The 21,986-nt window shown below is 43.7% G+C and overlaps 1 protein-coding gene across 2 annotated transcripts in view; it reads left to right on the top strand.

Annotated features, from left to right (window-relative positions):
* The window catches only part of EPHA3 (EPH receptor A3), a 229,042-nt gene that overhangs the window by 144,233 nt on the left and 62,823 nt on the right, over window positions 1–21,986 (top strand). For both annotated transcript variants that reach the window (XM_055703078.1, XM_055703077.1), the window contains exons 4-5: window positions 7,128–7,283; window positions 7,775–8,110. In XM_055703078.1, coding sequence (XP_055559053.1) covers window positions 7,128–7,283; window positions 7,775–8,110 — 492 coding nt within the window. The remainder of the gene's footprint in view (window positions 1–7,127; window positions 7,284–7,774; window positions 8,111–21,986) is intronic.

The following is a 21,986-nucleotide window of genomic DNA, read 5'->3' as shown; positions in this document are numbered from 1 at the left end:
GGGGGAGGAAAAAGCAGAAATTTACTCATGAGTAAGATTAAATACTACTGAATATGTGTTTTGTGCTAGCAGCAGCTTTCAGGTGTAAAAAATGAAAACTGTTCATTCCAAAGAGTATTTTTCTGGAGGCATTTCAGTGTCCCGTTGCACTGAAGCCGTGTCCCATGTACACCGCACAGTCCATCCTGCTGGTGCAAAGGCTGGAGGGTTGGGAAGCATGGAGAGCAGAGAGAACGTTTCCTGAGCCCTCAGATTATTGGCCTGTCACTGCCTAGTGATATGAAAGAAATTGCATCAGTTTTGTTAATTATTGATTTCTCCTAGCAGTGGACAGCTGCAGTGGTTCTTCAAATCTCTCAGCACCTTTGGCTGTGATTACTGTGTTTTCCAGTCTGGAGATGCAAAAGTACACATGACACGTGTTTTCTTCTGCAGTAGTTTGTGCCCCCCCCCAAGATAAGCTATAGTAATCCCCCCCAAGATAAGCTATAGTAATAAAGAATTGCATTTTCCAAGCAATATTGCATGTCTAATAATAAAAGGAGCAGCGGGTGGGAACTCGCTTTAGTAATTTAAATGCAACTTTTAGTTTTATGCCTGCATCATCAGGGTAAAAAGTATGTCTCGTGCACAGAAAAGGCAGTTTGAGATTTTATTGATTTGCTTGTAACGCTTAGCCAAAATGGCTGGGTTTCTGCTGCTGGTCCCAGTGCTACCTGCTTTATAATTATTTCAGGTATTATGTATAGTATGCTGAAGACTATAGGGAAAACAATAATGTAAGAATATAAATACTAAGAATAATTTTAAGGTTTTATTTCCCCAACAAACAGAATAGAATCCTATGCGCAACGAGAGAAGGCCAATGTCCTTATCTCTTTCTGTGGCTGTTCTTACCTTGGTGTAACGGCGCCCATCCCCACCAGAGCTTTTCGCTCTTACTAAAGCCTTTCTCAATTTTGTTTCTCTCCTTCCCTGAGCACAGGCAGCGTACGTGCCAGCGCTGCAGCGCAGCCAAGAGAAAGCGTGCTCTGCCCCTGCAGCAGTGCCGTGCGTGGGGGTCCCTGCCTGCGGGCAGGCATCAGGGCTGCCCTGCCGCCTCCTCCTCCTCCTCCCTAGCAGGTACAGGGGGTTGTCGAAGTGTGGCAAGCGACATTCAGCCCTGTGCCTCTATTTCTGCTGCAAGGAGCAGTACTCAGCTTTGAGACCTACCCCCTTGAGTGGTGTCTTTTGCTTTATTGGGGTCTGGTGATAAAAAGCATACCTTACATTCAATGGAAACAAGAATGGAAAGCAGACTAGTTTTCCAAAGCCTGTTTGGGCTAGGTGGGTATGAGAAATGGTACTTAAAGGCCCAGGAGAGAGAACGGATGTGCACATATTCAGTGCTGTGGATTATGCGGCTTTTCATATCTTAATGGACAATGAGAGCTGCTGGAGACTGTTTCCCTGCTCTGAGGGATTTTGCAGGAAACCTGCGTTATAAAGTACCGCTGCCTGCTGAGCGGGGTGCCGTCCTCAGCAAGGAAGGAAAAAATGAGGCGTTTTCAGTGGGGTGAATAACATGTGATACATGAGGGCGGGATGACTCAGGGCAGAATTCTGTCTTCATTTCGTACACGTCATGTACCTCAGCCAGAACTGTACCGTATCTATACTGTGTTATTTTTAGTGTCGCAAGAGTAACATGTGGCTGGATATAATTTGTGACAGCAGCATGAAGTGAGCAGTTTTGAAATCTTCATTTAAAGTTAATCACATTTTTCACTTTTTTGGGTGTTTCTCAAAGCTATAAACAAGCACAAGGAGGGAAAGAAATGATGTGCCTAAAGAAAATAAAACGGTTTTGAAAGTTTTATAAGGTTAATCTAGGCTGCTTGTTATTCCAGCCGTTTTCACAGGCTGACAGCCGTGTTACATCTCATTTTCCATCTACATATGGGTGGGTGGACATGCAATTCTGTTACTGGTGATAAACATAGTGCTGTTGACATCTCCAGAGCATGACCGTAATATGCGGAGTGAGAAAAAAGAGTTGGGTAAATGCTTTTAGAAGCAACTCAAGAACATTGCAATGATGCAAGGCTGTAGGTGGGCATCAGGGCAAGCCAGGCCGTAGAGTTCACTTCCCAGCACAACTGCGCATCCAAAGGTCATCCTCTGGCTCCAGATCCAGCGTAAGGTCCTCCACTGCTGCTCCGACACTGGGAGCAGTTTGCAAAGCCCCTCTAACGCAGACCACACGTGGGTGAGGCTTCCCTGTCCTCTCCGCAGGGGACAGAAGGCTTGTCCCAGGATTTCTGTCATCTGCCTCGCTAGCGCGTGGTATAAGGAAATGTTAAGGTACCTATGGGCTGTACAGATTTATGACTGAATTCCCTTCTGCTCTAAATGCTTAATTTAATGGCACAGTGGCATCTTGCCCACGGGGCTGTGTTATTGAAAAGCAGAGGAACGAAGGAAGGAAACACTTGATTACTTGGTGGACGCTGTGTATATCTGCTTCCAGTGCCTTGCGATGCTTGAGCCGTGCCTCAGAGCATCGTACCTCTTTTCAGAGCACAAAAAGCAGAGTTCCTGTAGGACCAGGGAGTGTGGCTTGTTTTGCAAATAAAGTGTTGCTTTGACCTTGTGCAGGGAAATGGGCCCTGTCAGGGCTGGAGTACCGGGGCTGGGAAGTCATCTGCTCAGGCAGCGGGCTTAGGTTGTTAGTTGGTATTTACGGCTGGGAGTTGGTGATATTGCTCTGTGTATAGGGGGCTGCAGGGTCTGAATACCAAGATGATCCTATTTACTAACAGCTTTACATTTTAATTTAAAATTAATTCAGATTAAAATGAACCATTTAACCCTGAATTAGGACCATGTTTTCGTCTCAAACAGCTTAGTCAAACAGGCAAAATTCACATTGCTGTTGAAAAGACGGTTACATTTCTTTAAGCAGTAACTACTATAGACTGCCTCATGCATTTGTTTTTCTTTCACTGAAATAACTTTCCCCACTCTTTGTCTCTGAGGCAGATTCATCAGTTATACCTTAAGGAAATTCATTTTCATACAGTAACAAGGACAACTGCAGTCCTGAAATTCTTACCAGTAGGTGACTTCAATAAAGTAAGGGTGGCTCGCACCCCAAAGAGATTGAAATGAGACTGCATAGACTCTTAAAATCATATTGCAGTTTGGAGTTATCACATGAGTCATCGAGGCCAACAGGTAGTGGGCATCTGAATTGAGGAGACCTTCTTCAAAAGCAAAACCAGACAGCCTTTCTGTACACCTTGTATCATGGATGTGGAAAGTCACAGGGTTTCCTTTACTTACTTTCAGTGAGCCAAGAAGTTTTTCTTCCCAGCCTATTGCATCTGTTTCCCCTCACGCCCTTCCCTCTTGTGAGGGAGAGGAAAATTTCTTCACTTCTAGAAGAAAATGTTGAGAAAAGCAACTGCTGTTCACAGCTGGTTCCCATGCTGAAATTACAGATTCTGTGAAGACTCCTATGCTAGTCCTTTTATTTTCAAGCTGACTGAAACCAAAGCCATGGTATTCACCTCAAAAAGCCATACCTTCTTCTGTCAGTTCATGTAATCCAATTTTTCTGACATAAAAAAAATGAATACCTTTTGAAGTAAAGGTTTCATTTTTTCCTCTTGTATATCAGAATTAAAAAATGACTAGGAAAAGAATAAGAATAGTAAGTACATTGACAACATTTTCTATTGGCACCCCCCTTTCTAACCTTCAATTTCAAGTATAATTGCTTTTTTTTTTTTTTTTCCTTCCCCTCTTTTGGGCTATACTTGTGAATAATCTTAAACTGGTCTAACAGACAAAGGCAGAAGGCCCAAGACAGCCAGAGGGGAAGACGGGAGATTGGAATGCCCTCGCTAGAGCAGGGCAGGGCAGCAGGGATCTGCCCGGCTCATCGCCCTGCCCTGACTGCTCGCTCTGTCCCACACTAACAGAAGCGTGAAATGATGAAATCCCCATCCCTGGGGAAAAGAAAAGGGCTGATCTCATCTTACCAGGATGCTTCATGCATGCTCCTCTTTCTCACTCCTTTTTGATCTGGCCCCACCCCAATACTATGTTTTCTCAAATTACATCTACAAGTTTTCACCTGAGGGATGGGACATTTATTAATGAAGCACTTTGATTCCTTCCATTCTCTTCCTCACCCCAAAAAATCTGTCTACTTCTTACACAAAGTTGTTTACTTATTTTAAATTCATTGCCATATTAAAATGTCAGTGGTGGCTGCTTTGAAAGTGTCCCAGATAAACAGTCTTCCTGGAGTTCCATCCTACGTTCATGTGTTACGATGCAACGAATAAATTATGCTTAATAAGCAGTGGAAATTGTGTCTTGTAGGAAGACCAACCACATGACAAAGGTTCAGTTTTAGGTTATTAGTCTTTTTCCAATCTTTACATTAAACTACTATATAAATTATTTTAAAATGATACTGTACGTATTCGTGAATACATCTTTCTCTAATGTATGCTTGCCCATAAATATAAAAAAGTCCCTGCAAGCTGAGTAGATATGGTTAAGCCAAACCATTTGAGCTTAATACCTAGCAGTAAGTTTCCATGGGAAGTTTTGGTGAAAGTACTGTGTAATTAGCTGGAAAGATGTATTGTGAATATTTATTCCTTAATATGTTTTCTTAGTTACTAGTGCTGGTAAGAGCGGGGTTGGCATCCCTTTTTTTCTGGCTGGCTCATTGTCTGAGGGCCAGGAATGACCGTGCTGTGCCCAGAGACAATAAAATCGTTTGAGGCTCCTGTATCAGCCAGAGGGAGAGCGAAGAGGCTGGCTCTAGAGATGCAGCACAGGTATCACGGGCAGTACTTGGCAGGGAATGAGGTTTGGGTCTTAAAGGGCTGCAACAATAACAACAACAAGACCACAAAAAGCCAACTTTGTTTCCTGCCGCATTTTCTCCTAGTGGAGGTGGTTTAGAGGGGCTTAGGTTTCCTTTCTATCCTCTGTCAAACAGAAATCCCCAAACATCCTGCAGCCCTCGAGGGGATGGGTGCAGAGGTGCCGGCTGGAGGAGGACAGGCTGTGCCAGGGCAGGCGGGTCGGTGCCAGGCTCCGCGACCTTCGCCGCACGGTCATGTTTTAGCAGTTCTCCTTTCCCAGATTGCCTGTCGGGCGCACGCCTGGGAGGCGCAAGCTCAGGCGTGTTCCCTTGGGCCTCACAGGAGAGAGCTTGGGGCAGGAGGTGCCTTTCTTGGCTGCTTTGCTAGCGGGGAAGTGGGAGGCAGCAGCGGCAGCCAGTCGCTTCACCGGGGCTGCCAGGGGCTGAGGGGTGGCAGAGGTCAGCACTTCCCTGTGCAATGTTCCATGCCTCCCACGCTGTGTTCAGTGCAGGGTGAGGAGGGTTTCCTTTAGCCAGTGTTTCGGAGCAGGACATATGACTGTACAGGTGTTTGCTCTCTCTCCGCTTGCCGCTGCATTTCACTCAGGTGTTTGGCACCAGGCGCTAATCAACAAATGTGCCTGACATCCATCGATCAAGAAAGTTGCCCAATATTCAGTTAGGGTTTGGTTATGGATGGTAAGGTGGAAGCTGGACATCCAGTTTAATACTGCAGCATCTCTCTCTCCTCCATTGCTTACAAAGGTCCTGGGATTTATGTTGGATTTATATTCTGATGTTTTTTTCCACCTCAGGCTGCCCATCCAAACACTGTTCTCTTTGGCCAGTGCATGAATGAACATGAAAGACCACACAGTCTTGGGTTTTATACTACATTTGTGCATCTCCATAAGCAGAACCATAAAGTGTGTCCCAGTTGAGGCTTACACTATGTCTGGTGGGCCCATTCTATCGGTTTCAAATTAGTGTTCAAATCAGTGACAGGTTCTGGGCAATTTTATCTAAGCTTAACTGTCTGGGCTGCAGACATATAAATAAGTTGTGTTTTTCTTTGTATTACTCTTTTTTTCTTTTTTTTTTCTTTTTTCATTATATTTGTAATGGGAATGCATTGGGGTTTTCCTAGCGTGCTTGTGCATATTAGGCAGCGTTTGCCGTGGAACTGAAATGTAGCAAAAGGTGAATGCTTTTGAAGACATGCTCCCTTTTGTTCCATTATCTGTTTGTGTGTGGTGGGTGTAGGTGTGAGTACAGACCTGTGGGTGACCAGTGTCAGCCAGGATGGTTTTACTTGGTAAATTCCATTTGGAGAAGGATGCGTGTCTTGGGGAGAAGCAACAGTAGAGTCTGTTCCTTCTTATCTGGTTTTGGTGTGTCTTTTTCTAATTTTGTTTTCAGGTGGTGATACCATCTTCGTGGGAAGAAGCAAACAGTGTTCAGTGTTACTTCACTGCATGGGTTTTTCATAAAAAGTGATTTGCTAAATTCTTCTTTTCTGTAACCTACTTCAAAATCTGTTTTCTTCTGATGCAAACATAGCCCTCAATCAGTCTAAAATGCCACAGGAGTCAAAACAGAGGGAATATGCCAGTGTTAATGAAACATACCTCCCCAGAATTTTTCAGAAGCAGCATTTATGGGTTCAATCACCATCCCTAAGGGACTGGGTTGATGTAAAAAACGTCCTCCTTGTATAGACCATATCAGTTCCTGATAGTATCAGAAGCAGCTCATTGAACCTGATGCATGGTTCTTCAGAAATGGACTAGATCTTTCACTGGTCAGGTTGTTTGCTTGGTTTCAGCTTGCTTACTCCTGCTGAACTGAGGAGACATAGTTTGCAATTAGTGAGCCCTTGTAAGCAAATCTGCTGGCAAAGAGGGGATAAAGTTAGCTGCTTATGGAAGATAGGGCCAATGTTTTTGGACATCAACCAGAAGAGAAATAAGTGAAGTTCTCAAAATGCAACATAGAAAATGTTTCTTCAGTAGTGCAATACAGTGTTTTGTTTTCCAGGCAAAATTAAATGCAAATTCAAGCTGATCCATGAAGAGCTCTATTCTACCAAGAGCTTTTATTTCCATCAGCTTTCTCATTATGAGGAAAATCTGTATTTTTAGGCTATAAGCATCAGCAAAATGTGATCTACATAAGGATAGGTCCCAGGGCAGTAACAAAGTAGCATGTTCAAATCGAGGAGATGTCCATGGACTTTAAAATTATACGTGTTATTTTGCAGCTTGTCGACCTGGGTTCTACAAAGCCTCTGCCGGCAACGTGAAGTGTGCTAAATGCCCACCTCACAGCTCTACCTACGAAGATGCGTCTCTGAACTGCAGGTGTGAAAAGAATTACTTTCGCTCTGAGAAAGACCCTCCATCCATGGCTTGCACCAGTGAGTAGCATCATTGTGCTCGGGGCTGTCATTCTTGCTCCTCCGTCTGTATCTCAGCAGCTTGCTTGCTTCCTCTCATGTCCCATTGCAGTCAGCCATCCACTGCCTCCCATGTCTTCTTACATGTTGGACAGGCTACCAAAAATTGGTGGGCTGGGTTTGCTGTCTTTCTATTTTAATTTTCTCCTTCTTGTTCTCTGTCAGACTTGAGAAGGGGAGATATGATTTTGAGATTGCTACCAATATGTTCAGCCCTCAGTCCGGAACTGCACCCTGAGGGTACTGTCTGTCTATAAGAAAACATGGTCCTTGATAGCCTCAGGTAGACTACAGATGTAGTCCGGTGAAATATTTCAGGAGTCGCTACAGGAAATAACTAGAAGAGTTTGGTTATTTACAGTTTTGACTTTGGTATCCTCGCACCCTTGTTACTCCCGTCTCAGAGCACTACAGAAAATCTCACCCCTCTGATGTCCCGTTTCCTTTCATAGGACCGCCGTCTGCTCCAAGGAACGTTATCTCTAACATCAACGAGACGTCTGTTATCCTGGACTGGAGCTGGCCTCTTGACACTGGAGGTCGGAAAGATGTCACTTTCAACATCATTTGCAAAAAATGTGGAGGAAACATCAAGATGTGTGAGCCGTGTAGTGACAACGTGCGATTCTTACCCCGTCAGACTGGACTCACCAACACCACGGTGACGGTAGTGGACCTTTTGGCACATACCAATTACACTTTTGAGATTGATGCAGTCAACGGGGTATCTGACCTGAGTACACTTTCCAGACAATTTGCTGCTGTCAGCATCACAACTAATCAGGCTGGTGAGTCTTTCTGATTACCCTTTCTTTGTTCAAAACTACTGAGATGTATGTACCTTTGTTGCCTTTCCTTATTCCGCAGGAGTTGCTCTGACGGCTCGTGTGCTAGGGTAACTAATTGACTTGAATATGCTGGTAAAAGTAAAAGCAGAAACAAACTTGTCTCTCTGTCAAAGGACCTGGCAGCACGACTGTTATGATTAAGTCCTAGTTCCCAGTTCAGTCTCTAATAGCAGACTCACATGATTCCTTAGCCAGAGTGTGTTTTATTAGTAAAACCAGATTTTAATAAAACACTCATTCCAATAATCCTCAACATAAATTACTGTAGTAATCTTAGTGATTAATTTTGATTAAATAGAAGTGAAAAAATGCTTTGATGTTAGACATATAAAAAGCTAACATTAAATTAGAGAGGTTTAAAACACAGGGTTTTTTATTCCCCCCCCCCGCCCCCCCCCCCCCCCCTTTACAAGTGGTCTCACCAATGCTGAATTATTACCAACGTGATGGGGGTATGGAGCTGAATACTGAATTAGGTCCTGGTGTCGTAGCTGAAGGTGTACGAAGAGACTGCTCTGCTTCTGTGGAGACTTACTAAAGTCATCGAGGCGCTGCCTGAGCCCAGCAGTACGCTTTGGCTGTAGGATCGAGCTTTTGTCACTGCTGCACTGCTCTACCATTTGCTTCTCATTTGGCGAGGTTCCCTTTATCTGAAAGATGTGAAGAATCTAGGCTCTTGGCTGACATTTGTTTAGGTACCATTTTACTTGGAGTGATGTTTGCCAGAGGAGAGAAAGACTAGATCCTGAAACTTCTGTTGTTCTGCTCCCTGCGGTTCCCCGTCAGGAAGCTTTGTGCTGAGAGCACGCGTGTGTGCAGTAAGTCTTCTCCCACCTCCTCCCAGCCCACGCCCCATCCCCTAAATACCTACCTTTCTGTCTTCCTCGAAGCACAAATGAGGTTAACATTCTTCTGAGCAGACGTTCTCCTAGCGAGCTCTGTTATGGCAATGGTTTTCACTGTAGAGGATGTATCTCTTCTCCTCAGTCACAGAGCAGCTTCAGTGGGAGGCATCAAAACGTGAGAACAGGGTGTTTCCTGACAGCAGCCGTCACATTTCCCAACACGCTGGAGGACTTTCTAACTATGCAGCAGGAAGGCAGAGGTGACTCTACCCAATTGAAACATCTTCTCATGATCTCTTTCTCATCTAGGCGTTGACTTCAACTCTGAAACTCCTATTTTATGCCCATTCCAAACAATTTGCTGCTGTTATGGTTACATTTTTTTGGATATTTGTGTCAGCGACTTCAGCAGCCTTGTTTAGTTGCTGTCTTTTCTCCTGGTTTTTGGATCAGAGATATTGCCTTTCAGCCTGTTCATCACTGTAGCAGGTAGAAATCACCTGGGGACACTCCAGAGAATGAAGTGTCCAGGATCATTGAAAAGCATTTCTCTGCAGAGGCCCCCTGCTTTGCAGTGTGCTTCCCCGGGACCCGCAGCCGGCTACTTTTGCGCTGCAGTCCAAGGGGGATATTGATTTCGTTTGGGAATGCACCATTCCCATGATGTGGCAGAGTCAATGTATTTCTGGCAATAGCAGCCTTGTTTAATGCAACCCATAGGCTGCTTAAGCAATTTGTTTGTTTTCTGCTTTTATGTGTAGCCTATTTTTGCTTTAAGTACTTTTAGGTGGTCTGGGTTACACAGGCTTAATTGTGCTCTCTCTTGGTCATGCCGATTCATTTACTATATTAGAATTCCCCTAGAAGTTCTGCAGATTGCTCAAATGAGATCTTAAATACGTATGTAAGTAATATTTTAAAGTATAATTACAAAAACACAGTTTCTCTTGCACTGCCTTCCTGGTTAGATCACAAAAGGGACACACCAGAAGGATATTTTTAGCTAATGTCATATTTAAAGACCAAGGCAGGAGGTAGGGAGAGAACGTCTGAAGATCTTAGATTACATTATAATTAAGGGTTTAACTGGGAGATGTTTCAAAAAAGAATTAAAGCACCATTCAGCTAGATCTGGTAGAGAATCCAAAGATTCCAAAAGCCAGGCATGACTCTAGGGCTATTATTGCTGCTGATTTAGGTACGTTCCTTCAAGGATGGAGGTATGCACCAGCTGGATAAAGCTGGGGTTAAAGGACTGAGCTTGGCTGGCCGCAGGGAAGCAGGAGAGGTGGATTGCTTTGGGAGGTTGTTCTCTGGATGGGGTATCACGGCGGGGATGCGGTTCGGTACGGCCAGGCAGATCCTGGGGACAGAGCCCCTGGCAAGCGATGTCAGTCAGTAGGCTGAGAGTTTCGGAGAGATGATGGAAAAGTAGAAGGTCCCTACAACCCGGGTCTCCTCAGCCTCTCCTGAATCCAGGCTATTTCTTTTCTGCCAACCTTGATTTGGAAAGCCTGTACCCTTGCAATGGGTATGAAGAAGTTGCAGTTTTAATCCTGGATTTTCAGCATCCATGTGCTTTTTTCAGGCACTGTCAGGGCCAATCCCAGCTTAGCCAAAGCTGTTCTGCAGAATGTTCCTCATCCACCTCAAACACTGGTTTTCAAGTGTGTGAGTTTCCCAGAGCCTGAGGCAGAACTGCAGAATGTTTTCTGTTTTCTAATGAAAAAAATGTGATTTCTGTGGCAGTTCTCTCGGTGGCAAAAATCAGATGTTGTACATCTTTACTTCAGATGAACTCAGTTCAAGACAGGCATCGCCTGGCGATATGTTTGCCAGGTCTCTGAGCTCCAAAGGCCTGCCGAAAATCAAACATTTCTTTTCATGTTTCTCACCATACACATGGACATTTCTGCCTATGAATCCATCACCAGCCTAATAGATCAGAATGCGCATGTACTAATTTTCAGTAATGCAGCAATTGGGAGATCTGCCAGAGTGTGTTAAAATAAATTCAGCTGATGGGTTAGAAGTCGGTCACTTTGCACAGCAGCTCCATTTTTATATGTAAACAGATCATACACACACATGCATGCACATATTTTTAATTAATGTGTATGCATAGATATCTACAGGCATGAAAATGGTCACCTTAAATGTTGCTGAAAAATTCACTGACACCTTTATGGTGACTCTCAGTTCCAGAGCCTGTAACTAACAATCTTAATAGGATTTTCCTGGAGAGTTTTCCAGTCTGATCTAGAAGTGTAAGAAAGGTGTGCTTCATTTTCATGTATGAGGTTTGAAGCATCCAGACTCTGATTCTGCTGGTGCTGTGAATGCCAGAAGGATAATACATTTTACACTACAAAACTGTTGTAAAGCCAAAATCTAGTCCCCTGAATTGAGGGAAAATTCAGAAAATGGATGGGCTTTTTTCTTCCAACTGTCTGGCCTGAGTTTTGCTGGGCTTTTATGGCACTTTGTTTTCCTTCCCTTTCAGTGAAAGTTAATGAGCAGACACCTCTGGAAGAAAAAAAAAAAAAAAAAAAAAAAGTCTTGCAAAATACTGCTGGACAGGTATGACACTGCACTATTTCTAATTCCTGTAAGTCTTTCTGTCTTTGGTGTGGAAGTAAAAGAGAAAGGGCACACGTTTCTGTTTAATTTAGTTTGTTCATCCTCTTTGATATCCTCTCTGCACCATAATACATGCCTCCAGTTGCCGCCTGATACAGCCTCCACCAAATTACATTGAAGCATTCTGCTGCTACCCGAAGAAAGCTTTCGCCTCAAGTCAATATGTTGCACCGCGCAGATGTTATCTCCTAATAACACCAATCAACCCTGTTTAGAAAGGGTCATTGGCTGTGAGGGGCGAGGATATGGAATTCCGTACCCCGGAGGTGATGTGCTAATTGTTAGTGTGCCAGGCAGAGAGGCTGACAGCCATGCCATGCTGCCTGCCTTGTTGCTAGCATCATCAGCTGTCTGGGCACAGTTATTCTGGGTTTTCTGGGGTTTCTGAACACAGTTTATGTGCTTTTTTTAAGTGCATTTGTCTGTGAAGACCAAAAAGTTGTCCGTTCCTTGGAGCTTTATAAGTAACCCAAAGGGAAAAGACCATCCAGTCCAGGTCAGGGCAGTTCTGCGTTTACGGCCTGTGGGCTGTGTCAAGCAGAAAACTCACGATGGAGCCCAAGGAAGTTTTAAATGGAAACAAGGTGTGGAATTCACTGAAGAAAGACTTAAGATTTGGTAGGGACAGCACGATGATGCTACTGGATAATCAGTTTACAAAGATGAGGGAGGAGGTTTTCCAGTGTGAAACACAGCCATTGGGTCAGGGACCTCTGAGCTGGATATGTTTTGCAGATGCTGTGTGAGAAAGTAACAGTTTTTCTACCCAATCGCTGCTTTTATGGCATCACACAGTGTCATACAGGGTATGACGCAGGAATGCTGAATGAAAAGATTAATATTTTCACCAAGGACCTAATTGACTTAACAGCACTTTAAATAGACATGTGCTCTGCAGTGCTCTTTACAATCTAGAGGAGACAAGGCAAACTTCCAGCACATGCAGAAATCTGTACCATTAGCAGATGCTGATCTATCAGATATTGATCAATCAGATAGGACTTAGGAAGGCTTGGCTATCCCACTGGTATCCCAGCACACACAGTGCTGTCCTGTCCTTTCCTCCCCACAGATCTGGTGAGAAGGTTCACCTTATGAGAAATGGTTCTGTTTGTTTAATCTAAAATCTGTTTGCTTAGTTTTGTTTAGCTTTGTATGCGTTAGTTCTAGCAACTATAAACTCAGGCAAACAAGATGATAGTGGCATGTCTAATAAATAATAAATACAGTTCTCGCTGTATTTATTGTGTAAAACAAAACAAATACTGAAAGCATCCTCAGCTTGTGGAAACTTGGGGAAGTCCCAAAGTGAGCAATAACAAATAAACCTTGTTATGTTCCTGAAGGGAGCTGCACTTCCTATCTAACAAATAAACACGGTGTCTCTGTAAGTACATTCCATGTAAGTCTGTTGGATATAAGCATATACCTAAGGATAAAAATGTATTTAACTGCTTAAAAGCTAAATGACCTTTGAAGGTTCTAGTTTTACCTGGAGAAGGTGTTAGAATTGGTTTGTAAAGAATTCTTGTTCTAGGTCTCTTCCCCGAAGTAGAGTAAGATGATGTGTAAAGTTGATAACATTTCCTCAACAGTCACATTTTTGGCACTGTGAAGAAGCTGAGAGTCTTTGCATTTTCCTGACTTTCCAGAATGTACTTCTGGTGAGCTTCCTCCAGCATGCTGTTTTCACTGTCTTTAGCATTCCTGTAGCTGCACCCGGGGAGGACTAACCTCACGTACCAGTACATGCTGGAGGCCAACTGACTGGAAAGCAGCTTTGCAGAAAAGGCCCTGGAAGTCCTGGTGGAGCACCTGGGGCTGCAGTAGGAAGAGCAGCCCTACCAGCAGGTCGAGGGAGCTGATCCTTCCCCTCTGCTCAGCACTGGTGAGGCCACGCGTGGTGTGTCCAGCTTAGCCCTGGCCCAGTACGAGAGAGACATGGATAAACTGAGGCCAAACCAGTGAAGAGTCACTAAGGCGATAAAGGGAGAGGAACATCTGTTGTATGAGGAGAGGCTGAGAAAGGTGGGACTGCCCGTCCTGGAGGAGAGGAGGCTCAGGGGGATCTTCTCAATGTCTATAAAGGCCTGATGGGAGTGTGTAAAGACAGAGATGAACCAGAAATAGCAGAAATTCTGTTTAAACATAGGAAAAAACTTTCTTAATCAAGTGTGATTGAGCAGTGGAACAGGTAGCCCAAAGAGATTGTGGTGTCTCCATCTGTGGAGGTACTCGAAACCCAACTCACCAAGATCCCGAGCAACTGGCTCTGGCTGCCCCCGCTGAAAGCAGCGGGTTGGAGGAGGTGGTCTGCAGAGCCCCCTTTCTGCCTCAGTCCCTCTGCGATGGTTGTGTGCAAAGGGGATAAGGGCAGCTGGAAGGACGACCAGGTAAGGGACTGATCAGTGATCACTGTTCTCTTTTAACGCTGACCTTGGCGTTTAGGTAGCAAGGCCTTCCAATGGCATCTGAGGGAGTAAACTCGCTCACTCAGGTGGGAGAGAGCGTAAACCTGTGGGTGCAGAGTCTGTAAACCTCAGTATCCCTGCTTCAAAGAAGTTCAGAAGAGTATTGTGGAAACATGTTAGGTTTTTTTCTTTTATTTGGCAATGATAACCTCAAAACTCTTACCATTTCTCACAGCATGTAAAGTTCATGCATACATGAGTATGGATGTGTGCAGTAGGATTGGCTTATTTTATAGAATACCACTGTAAGACTAGATGGCTTTAAAGGGAGAGATTTGATTTGCTTAAATTGCCTGTGGGTTACTGCCTCCTTCCTAAGCTTCTTCATCAGAGAGCCTGTGGGATCCAGTCTTATTCATCCCTGTGTTGTACAGCATTATTGTATGCCACGGTACTATAGCAAACAGCTATGGTGCTCCCCCTTGGAGTCAGTAATGAGTAAGCTGAGACATACTTTCCACTAGCTAGCTTTCCCCATGTGAATATTAGGATGCCTGATTACAGGGGGAAGCGGTTTTAAATTGCATGTGAACATTTCGCACTTGTGTTGCTCTAAGAATTGAGGGGGTTTTTCCTACTTTTTCATGTTAAATTAATTGGGACACTCTAAAGGAAGAGTGCCCATTTTGGGACTTGAACTGATCTGAACAAATTACTTGATAAGCAAGTTATGTTACACTAGTATGGTTTTACTGTGGAGACAGTTTATGTTTGAAGATGTCTTTGGGCTTCCTAGCTGTAAGAACCACGCAAGCTGTAGAATATTAACTGCTGTCCCAAGGGAGCTTGTGTGTAGTTTTATCATTAATTTCCATGTAGCATATCTAAACGGGTCAGGGTTGCCAGGTGTAGGGTAGCAAATCCAGTTGTCCAGGTTAGACCAGAGGGTCCACAAGGGCAGAGCAAAGAGAGTGAGCGAGATCAAACCCCTGTAAAGGGTAGGTGGAAATAAGGGGGTAAGTGTGTGACCCTCTTTTTGCAGCAGCGTTTTCCTGGATAGAGCATCTCCTCTATACCAGGCTGAATATTCAGTCTCCAAACCCCAGCTTTGCATGTCTGTCTTCTGGAGCTCTAACCCCTTCCAGTATTTCCAACATGATTCAGTGTCCAGTGCCACTAAAAGCACAGTATAACAGCTTTAAATGTAGTTTTAGGTTTGATTAGTTCTTAAGGCCTTGTAAACCAAGGTCTCGACAGTGCAGCTGTGAATGGTGGTAGCAACTGAGTTCAGCTACAATAAGCCAGGGTCAGTGCTAAATCGATTCTGCAGTTTTGTGCTGTCACGTATCCTGGCATCAGGAGAGGAACAAAGGGAACATGTTGTAACAAGAGACTCTGACAAACTCTGCCCTCAGTTCAGCACAGCTCTTCCACACAATCCATGTAGGATTCAGATAGTTGGGGGAAAAAAATAGAAAAAAATATTCTGGTATAAATAGGAATCTGTGCTTACCTGCTGTACAAGGAAATGCAAAGGAAACACAAGAGGCTTTTGTGGGTTAAATTTCTACTTAGAGATGTCAGTCTTTTCCTAGTAACTATAGAAAGTGGTTATGCTCCTCAAATGAGTACCTAAAAGTGCCTAAACCTGAGGTTTGATGTTCCCCCCCAATTCAATTGTGCACTTGTAAAATGTTGATTCCTTTCTCTGTGTGGCTCTTTTCATATAGGAAGCTATAAGAGAATAACCACCCCTGGATCCAAACCCATGCATATATGCACAGCTATAGTATAAAGGATAACAAAAACCCCCAGGCACACCCTGTATCATCTCAGGCTTGCCTAGAAGAGCGGTAGTGTGTGATTATCAGGAATCTGACCCTTTTATTTTTTGTATTTCTAAAACTTACAAAGCAGAACAATTCATGTAGCCTGTTTAATCGTCTTGCTTAATCATTTAACTCATGCATGAAAAGGTGTAGGAAAACAGATGACGGCAATAGTAACTGAGCATGTGCCCTTCTGCACGGCAGCATTAGGTCTGGCAGGTGACTCCATCATCCATTTTTCTCTCTCAATTTTTCTGGCTTAATGAATAACAATGCAGTAAAACCACATCAACCAGGTATTTTCTTCAGGTGTAAGCACACAGCCCAGTCTGTTACATACATTGGATTAAATTTGCTTTTACTCCTCTTTCTGCCTTTTTCTTAAGAGGATTAGCTGTCAAGCCTGGACATTCTGAAACGCACAAGGGCTGAGTTTGTTTAAGGAGAAGGTAACCGATAAGGCACTACGGAGTTTTTACAAGGGGCCAGGATGAAAATCGTTCAGGAAAAACTTCAGAACAAAACTGACAACTAGGTACAGAAATTAGGATCATTGGGAGGATAGTCTCAAAGGGTAGACGTAGCTGGTTTGTAATATCTTGATCCACGTGTCACTTGCAGACTGAAAATTTCAAACTGTCCTTTAGTTTCAGCTTTGGGGGGGTGGTGGTGGGGGAGGTAAACATTTTAAATGGAGAAAGAATCAGTAAATTTTTCACTTTTGTTGGAAGCAAAGACTCACTTGGCTCCCAGGAAAAGCTGTTAAAAACCTCGTCAGAACTAGAATTCTATTTGCCTGAAATCTACGGTTTCAAGTGAATAAATTCAGCATGAAGTTGAACACCAAGCTTTATTTCAATGTGTATCTTTGATTACATGCAGGAACTGTGGTGCTATTTATATGTTCAGCCTCTATTCTGTTAAGCTAGACTGCACTGTCTGCAGCAACTTGCAAATGATGTGTGTTGTTCCCTGTTTAAATAAAATCCATATTTAGAAAGGGTTGTGTACACTTTACAATCTATATCCCAAGACAGGTCCCTTCAGTAGATCTGTCTTCTCAGAGACAATTTGAGAAAGCCACAGATGTTTGGTGCACGATATATTTCTTTCTTTCCCTATGGTCCTTATAAAAAGGACAAGAAGATAGACTTATTAAAAGTGAGCTAATGACATGATGTAGGGAGTCTCTGGTTCACTGACTGTTATTACAGCTGTGCCCCATTACGTACCGAATACCTAGGACATGCTTGGTTTTTTGAATGACATTTATCTTTTGAGTTTCAAACATTCCTGGCATAAATAAAGATTTTACGCTTTTCAAATGTGTTTTACAGTTCAGCCCAGAGGCTATTCAAGGATCATTTTAACTCAATAAAACTCCTCCTTTAGGGATAAAAAAAAGGGAAGTGTTTTAACAATGTCACTCCATGCATAGCCTGTTATTAGCTAGAGACATTCTGCTTGCAAAGCCTTTGATCCCTTTTCCCCTGAACGTCAAGGAAGCTCTGCCGAGGCTTCAAAGTCTGTGACATACATCGGTCCCTTCTGTGCGCACACAGGCCTCGTGCGAACGCTCGCGACCTTAGGGAAAGTTCGCAGGTGAAGTTTGTGGCTCAGCTGGTGTTTTTTGCTTCCAGTGCTTTTAGCTACCTTTTCCAGAGGTCACGGTGAAATTGTGGATCGGTGGATAGCGGCTTTCTCTCCTCCTATTGCGGTCTTTAACCTGAGGCTCTGTGTAAATACTCGTTTAATATCTTGCTTTGGTAAAGTGGTAAAATTAAAGAAATGTAGTTAACAGGATGCTTAGCACTCAGTTAAATAGCATCCCTTAGACTTCTGTCTCTCCCTTATCTGTACTAGTGTTCTTGGGAATCACTGAGGGAAATGGTCTGTGTTCCTCTCGAGTGTAAACAAAACCATCAACTTCCCTTCTTTCTTGAAGCTATTCCATCTAGACAATTTGTAGGCTGGGGACAGCCGGGAAAATAATGTTACTTGTTTCTTTGGGTTTGGGGACTATTCCTGTCCATGGGAATTCTGAATGTAATAAGTATTTTTAAAAGCATTTTAATATAAAACCAAATTCTAGTTTCAAAGTTATGCACCCCTGCCTGGTACAGTCTTCACATAACATGCGGCTTTGGTTTGACTCACGCCAGCTACGCCTGTGCCATCCTGCTCGTCAGGACAGGGACGCTTTGAAGCCAGTAGACCTTTTCCTGGAAGTTAAAGAATTTGTTTCTTCTCACTAGTACCGACTTCCTAGTGTCAGAATTTGTAAACTTGACATCAGAAATCCCTCAAGGAAATTATATTTCTTTGTTTCTTTTTACTTTTTTTGCGGTGTCTAATTCTACAGCAGAATACGTGTGCAAGTTTTCTTTCTAGCATTTCTTCTAGTAAACTTTGTTTCTTTGTTTAAAGAAAATGCTTTAAACCAAACAAAAATAAAGGTTAAATCATCCCAAAATCCAAAAGAAAGTGAAAGGAGGTGTGATCACCTTTCAAGTCTTTTCCATCTTTCCATCCAAGGAGATTCTCATTAACCTTTGCAAAAGCGATTGATCCCTAGCCATCTGTGAATGTACCAGAGAACGACAGAGCAAGAAGTTTGAGAAATAGTATTCCCATTTATAGCGGTTTCTGACCAGCTTGAAAAGATTCTGTTGGAACTTACTGACAGAACAGTTCGGGAGCTCTTGGTGATTTCTCAAAAGGCGAGAAATACTTTATATCATAGGTTAATTATCTGAGGATTGTCTTCTCCAGTTTTGGATACTGGCATTTCTAGAGATGGGTCTTAAGTTTCCTTCTGAAATTGTGAACAGGATTCCTCTGGTTGAGGAAATAGCCAAACATTCACAGAAAGGGGAAGCCCACTCAGGACCTGACTGATGATGTTATGGACACAGTGAATAAATTCTTCTTTCTGAAAACTTCGCACCGGGAAGCCCGAGGCTTTAACGTCGTGTAGAGTACTGTAACAATAGTGCAGGGAAGGCAAAGCAAAACTGTTTATTTTAAACTGATACAGTCTTAAATGCATTCAGTGAAAACTATGAAGTATTGCAAAGCTCCCACCATCTCAAACAGAGAACAGAAAGAATAACATTTGCGTTATGAGTACCTATGGGCTGCATCCTTATGAAAGCATATATGGCATTTGCCTCCTCTCTGAAATAACAGCTGTGAACGCCATGGCACCATAATTTTCAATTTCTGAAGCGAGTGCCTTGTGCAGCCTGATACTTCCCAAATGGACATGGCGTTTCCGTGATATATTACACATGTGTTAAACATATGAGCAAGTCCGACGTTTTGTTTGCTCTGTGGAAGGCATTTGCTATCTCTTTTAATAAAAAGAGGGAGAAATGAGACCATGAATGTGCAACACGTAATGAAGTTTGCTTTTAATTTAGAATTTATTTGTAAGAGTGAGAAATGAGCTCTGATAATCACTTGTCCAGTGACAGCTGCTGCCCAGAAGGTTGCCTTTCTCCGCACTGGAGAGCAAAACCAAGCAGCTGCCTTTCAGTGTAATTCCTGCTGAAGCTGCTTGTTTTCCCCTTTCCAGTTCCCTGCCATCTTTCCTTCACAGCACCTGTGCAATGCCTGCAGCCGCTCTGGAGTCTATAAGCACAGGCTGGAACCCACCAGCTTCCAGATGCATTTGGGTACTTCTGCCATAATGCAGGCAGCCATCTGTTAAAATAGCCATGAACAAATCAGTCTTTAAAGTTTCTGGGAGAAGCACACGCAGCTGCCCCACACAGCTTTGTTTCAGCCAGAGTTAACTTGTTTCTGTGTGTCCTTAAAGCTTCGTCCTTTTTCTTTCCGTCCACATTTTGATACGTGTAAATGCCCGGATCTTGATAGCCCTCTCCCAAAAACTGGGAACCTTTTCACCCGCTTCCTTTTGATTGCACCCTGCTAGGATCCAGCCTGGATGTGGTCTGAGGGTCCTGCCCGCTGACATGGCCTCTTGCCGTTGGGACGGCTAGAAGCCCTAATGCCCGGTCTCTGGCGACAGGGAGGGCGCGTTGCCTTCTGGCTGACAGTCACTTAATGATGTTACAGAATCAGATGACATTTTACAGCCCAAGTTGTAAAATTATATTGAGCCTGCTTCAGCTCAAGGAAAAGGTGCAGGAACACAAACACGAGTACTGTGCTAGTTTAACTACGTGTCCTGGAGATTAAAGGGCAGAGGACTGCGTCTGCACGCGTGTTGAAGAGGTGGGTAATTGTAGCTGGAAGAGGAGCGCGTAGGGTTTAGCAGGTTTCCAAGGTGTTGTTAAAGCGTAACTGTTTCCTCCTCCTCCTGACTCCTGGGAGGCACCTGGGGGGATGCAGGGCTGAGCAAGCCTCCTTGGAATGTGCCTGTGGGATCAGCCCTGCTCCAGCACAGCCGCCCAGAGGGAGGCAGCGCCTTTACCTGCACTTGACGGGGAAAGGAAACAGTAATGCAATCGGAGAAGGGTTAAAGTAGCGCAGCTCCTACGTTCTGTGAGCAGGCTTCTGCAATAAGCCCCTAAGATGTTAATCCGCAGGCTAGACGTTGGAGATGTGAAGGATCCGAGGGCAAGCACAGCAGTTCATACAGACATCATGTTAATGTCATCATGCCACGGAGATGCGGCGTCATTACACCGATTTGCGAGTCATGGCTTAGGGCTCCATCACGAATTGAATGGTGGCTGGTGGTGGCGCGGTTGGATAAACCTAAAGGTGGAAGGGCTGGTTCACAGGACCCCAGATGTTGGGTGGCTGCTGCTGGAGAGAAGCGCGCGTGCGGCGGCGTTATGGGCAGTGCCGGGCTGAGCTGTGCATGGCACCTAATGCTTGCACCGGGGCAAGTTCTGTCACTTGTCCTGACGCTGCAGGTGTGCCTCCAGTTCCCTAGAGAGACTGCCTCTAAGCCAGAGCGCCATTTGTTCATTCAGACGTTGGCGTTTCTACTTTAACTTGTATGATAGCTTTGTGGTTTTGACACCGGTCCCCTAAGACTTACAGATTTGGGTTTGGATCCCAGTGGACCTGCTGTCAGAGGCTGCGGGTTTAATTTTCAGATTACGATCTTTATTTATTGCTCTTGTTCCACATTACCTCCTAGAGGCATCATAGGCATTAAAGAAAACTTATACATTATATCCAATTACAGTATTACGGTTAGATAATATAATCATTGGGTTTCTAAGGAAAGAAGAAGGAACAAGCCTTCCGTTTATTCAGCAGTGCAGAAGAAGTCGTAATTTGGTAAGATAGTAATTTTTGCTGGCTCGGATATGTTCTTGATCACTATCTTTCAGCATCGCTTGGAATATTTTATTCTCAGATGCTGATTAGCTGTTTGCAAGCAAAAGCTGGAAGTGGGCAGGCCACGGTCATTTTCAAATGAAATCCTTCCCTAAAATTTAATTTGTGATCTAGAGACCTAAGCAAGAAACAACAGAACTTTAAATGTTTCAGCAGTTGTACACACATGGCCTCCCTCAGTTAATCGTGAGTTCTCCCTGTCGCAGGACAGGGAATTTCCTTGCAGTATGGTTATACATCTGTAAGCCAGTCACATATGAAAACAATAACCAAGGAATAAGGAAAAAGTCAATGAGCAGATTTATATACAGCTGCTATTAACTGGAGGAAAACAAATGATCTGTTGGGGTCAGTTTAGCTGGGAAATCAATTTGAGCAGAGTTTTATTGTCGTCTCTGCTAGATCCTTCATGTTATTTGCTTGCACCTTTACTAGTCATGACTGAGGAGGTTTTTACACTTGTGAGTCTAAGCTCCCTGGATCATTGCGTTTGTTACCTTTTCAACATCCACATTCCCAGTTGTCACAAATGCTACCTAACAACATTGAGCGCTCAAAGTACATTTCCGCTTGGAACTCTAGGGAGTTCTGAATGTTCATATTAACTGCTTGAACTAGTCATAAACCAGTTAGACTGTAGTACCAGACAAATAGTAACCATCTGATGCATGAAAATACCTCTGTATGGCTTGTGTGTGACTGTGGAGACTAAAGCTCTTAATGCGTGGCCACACAGGCTTGACATTAATTATAAAGAACGCCCACTCCTATT

This window comes from Falco cherrug, chromosome 2, assembly GCF_023634085.1.
Source record: "Falco cherrug isolate bFalChe1 chromosome 2, bFalChe1.pri, whole genome shotgun sequence".
Classification (NCBI taxonomy): domain Eukaryota; kingdom Metazoa; phylum Chordata; class Aves; order Falconiformes; family Falconidae; genus Falco; species Falco cherrug.
Note: the sequence above shows the minus strand (reverse complement) of the source record. Positions and strands in the feature narration are given on the sequence as shown.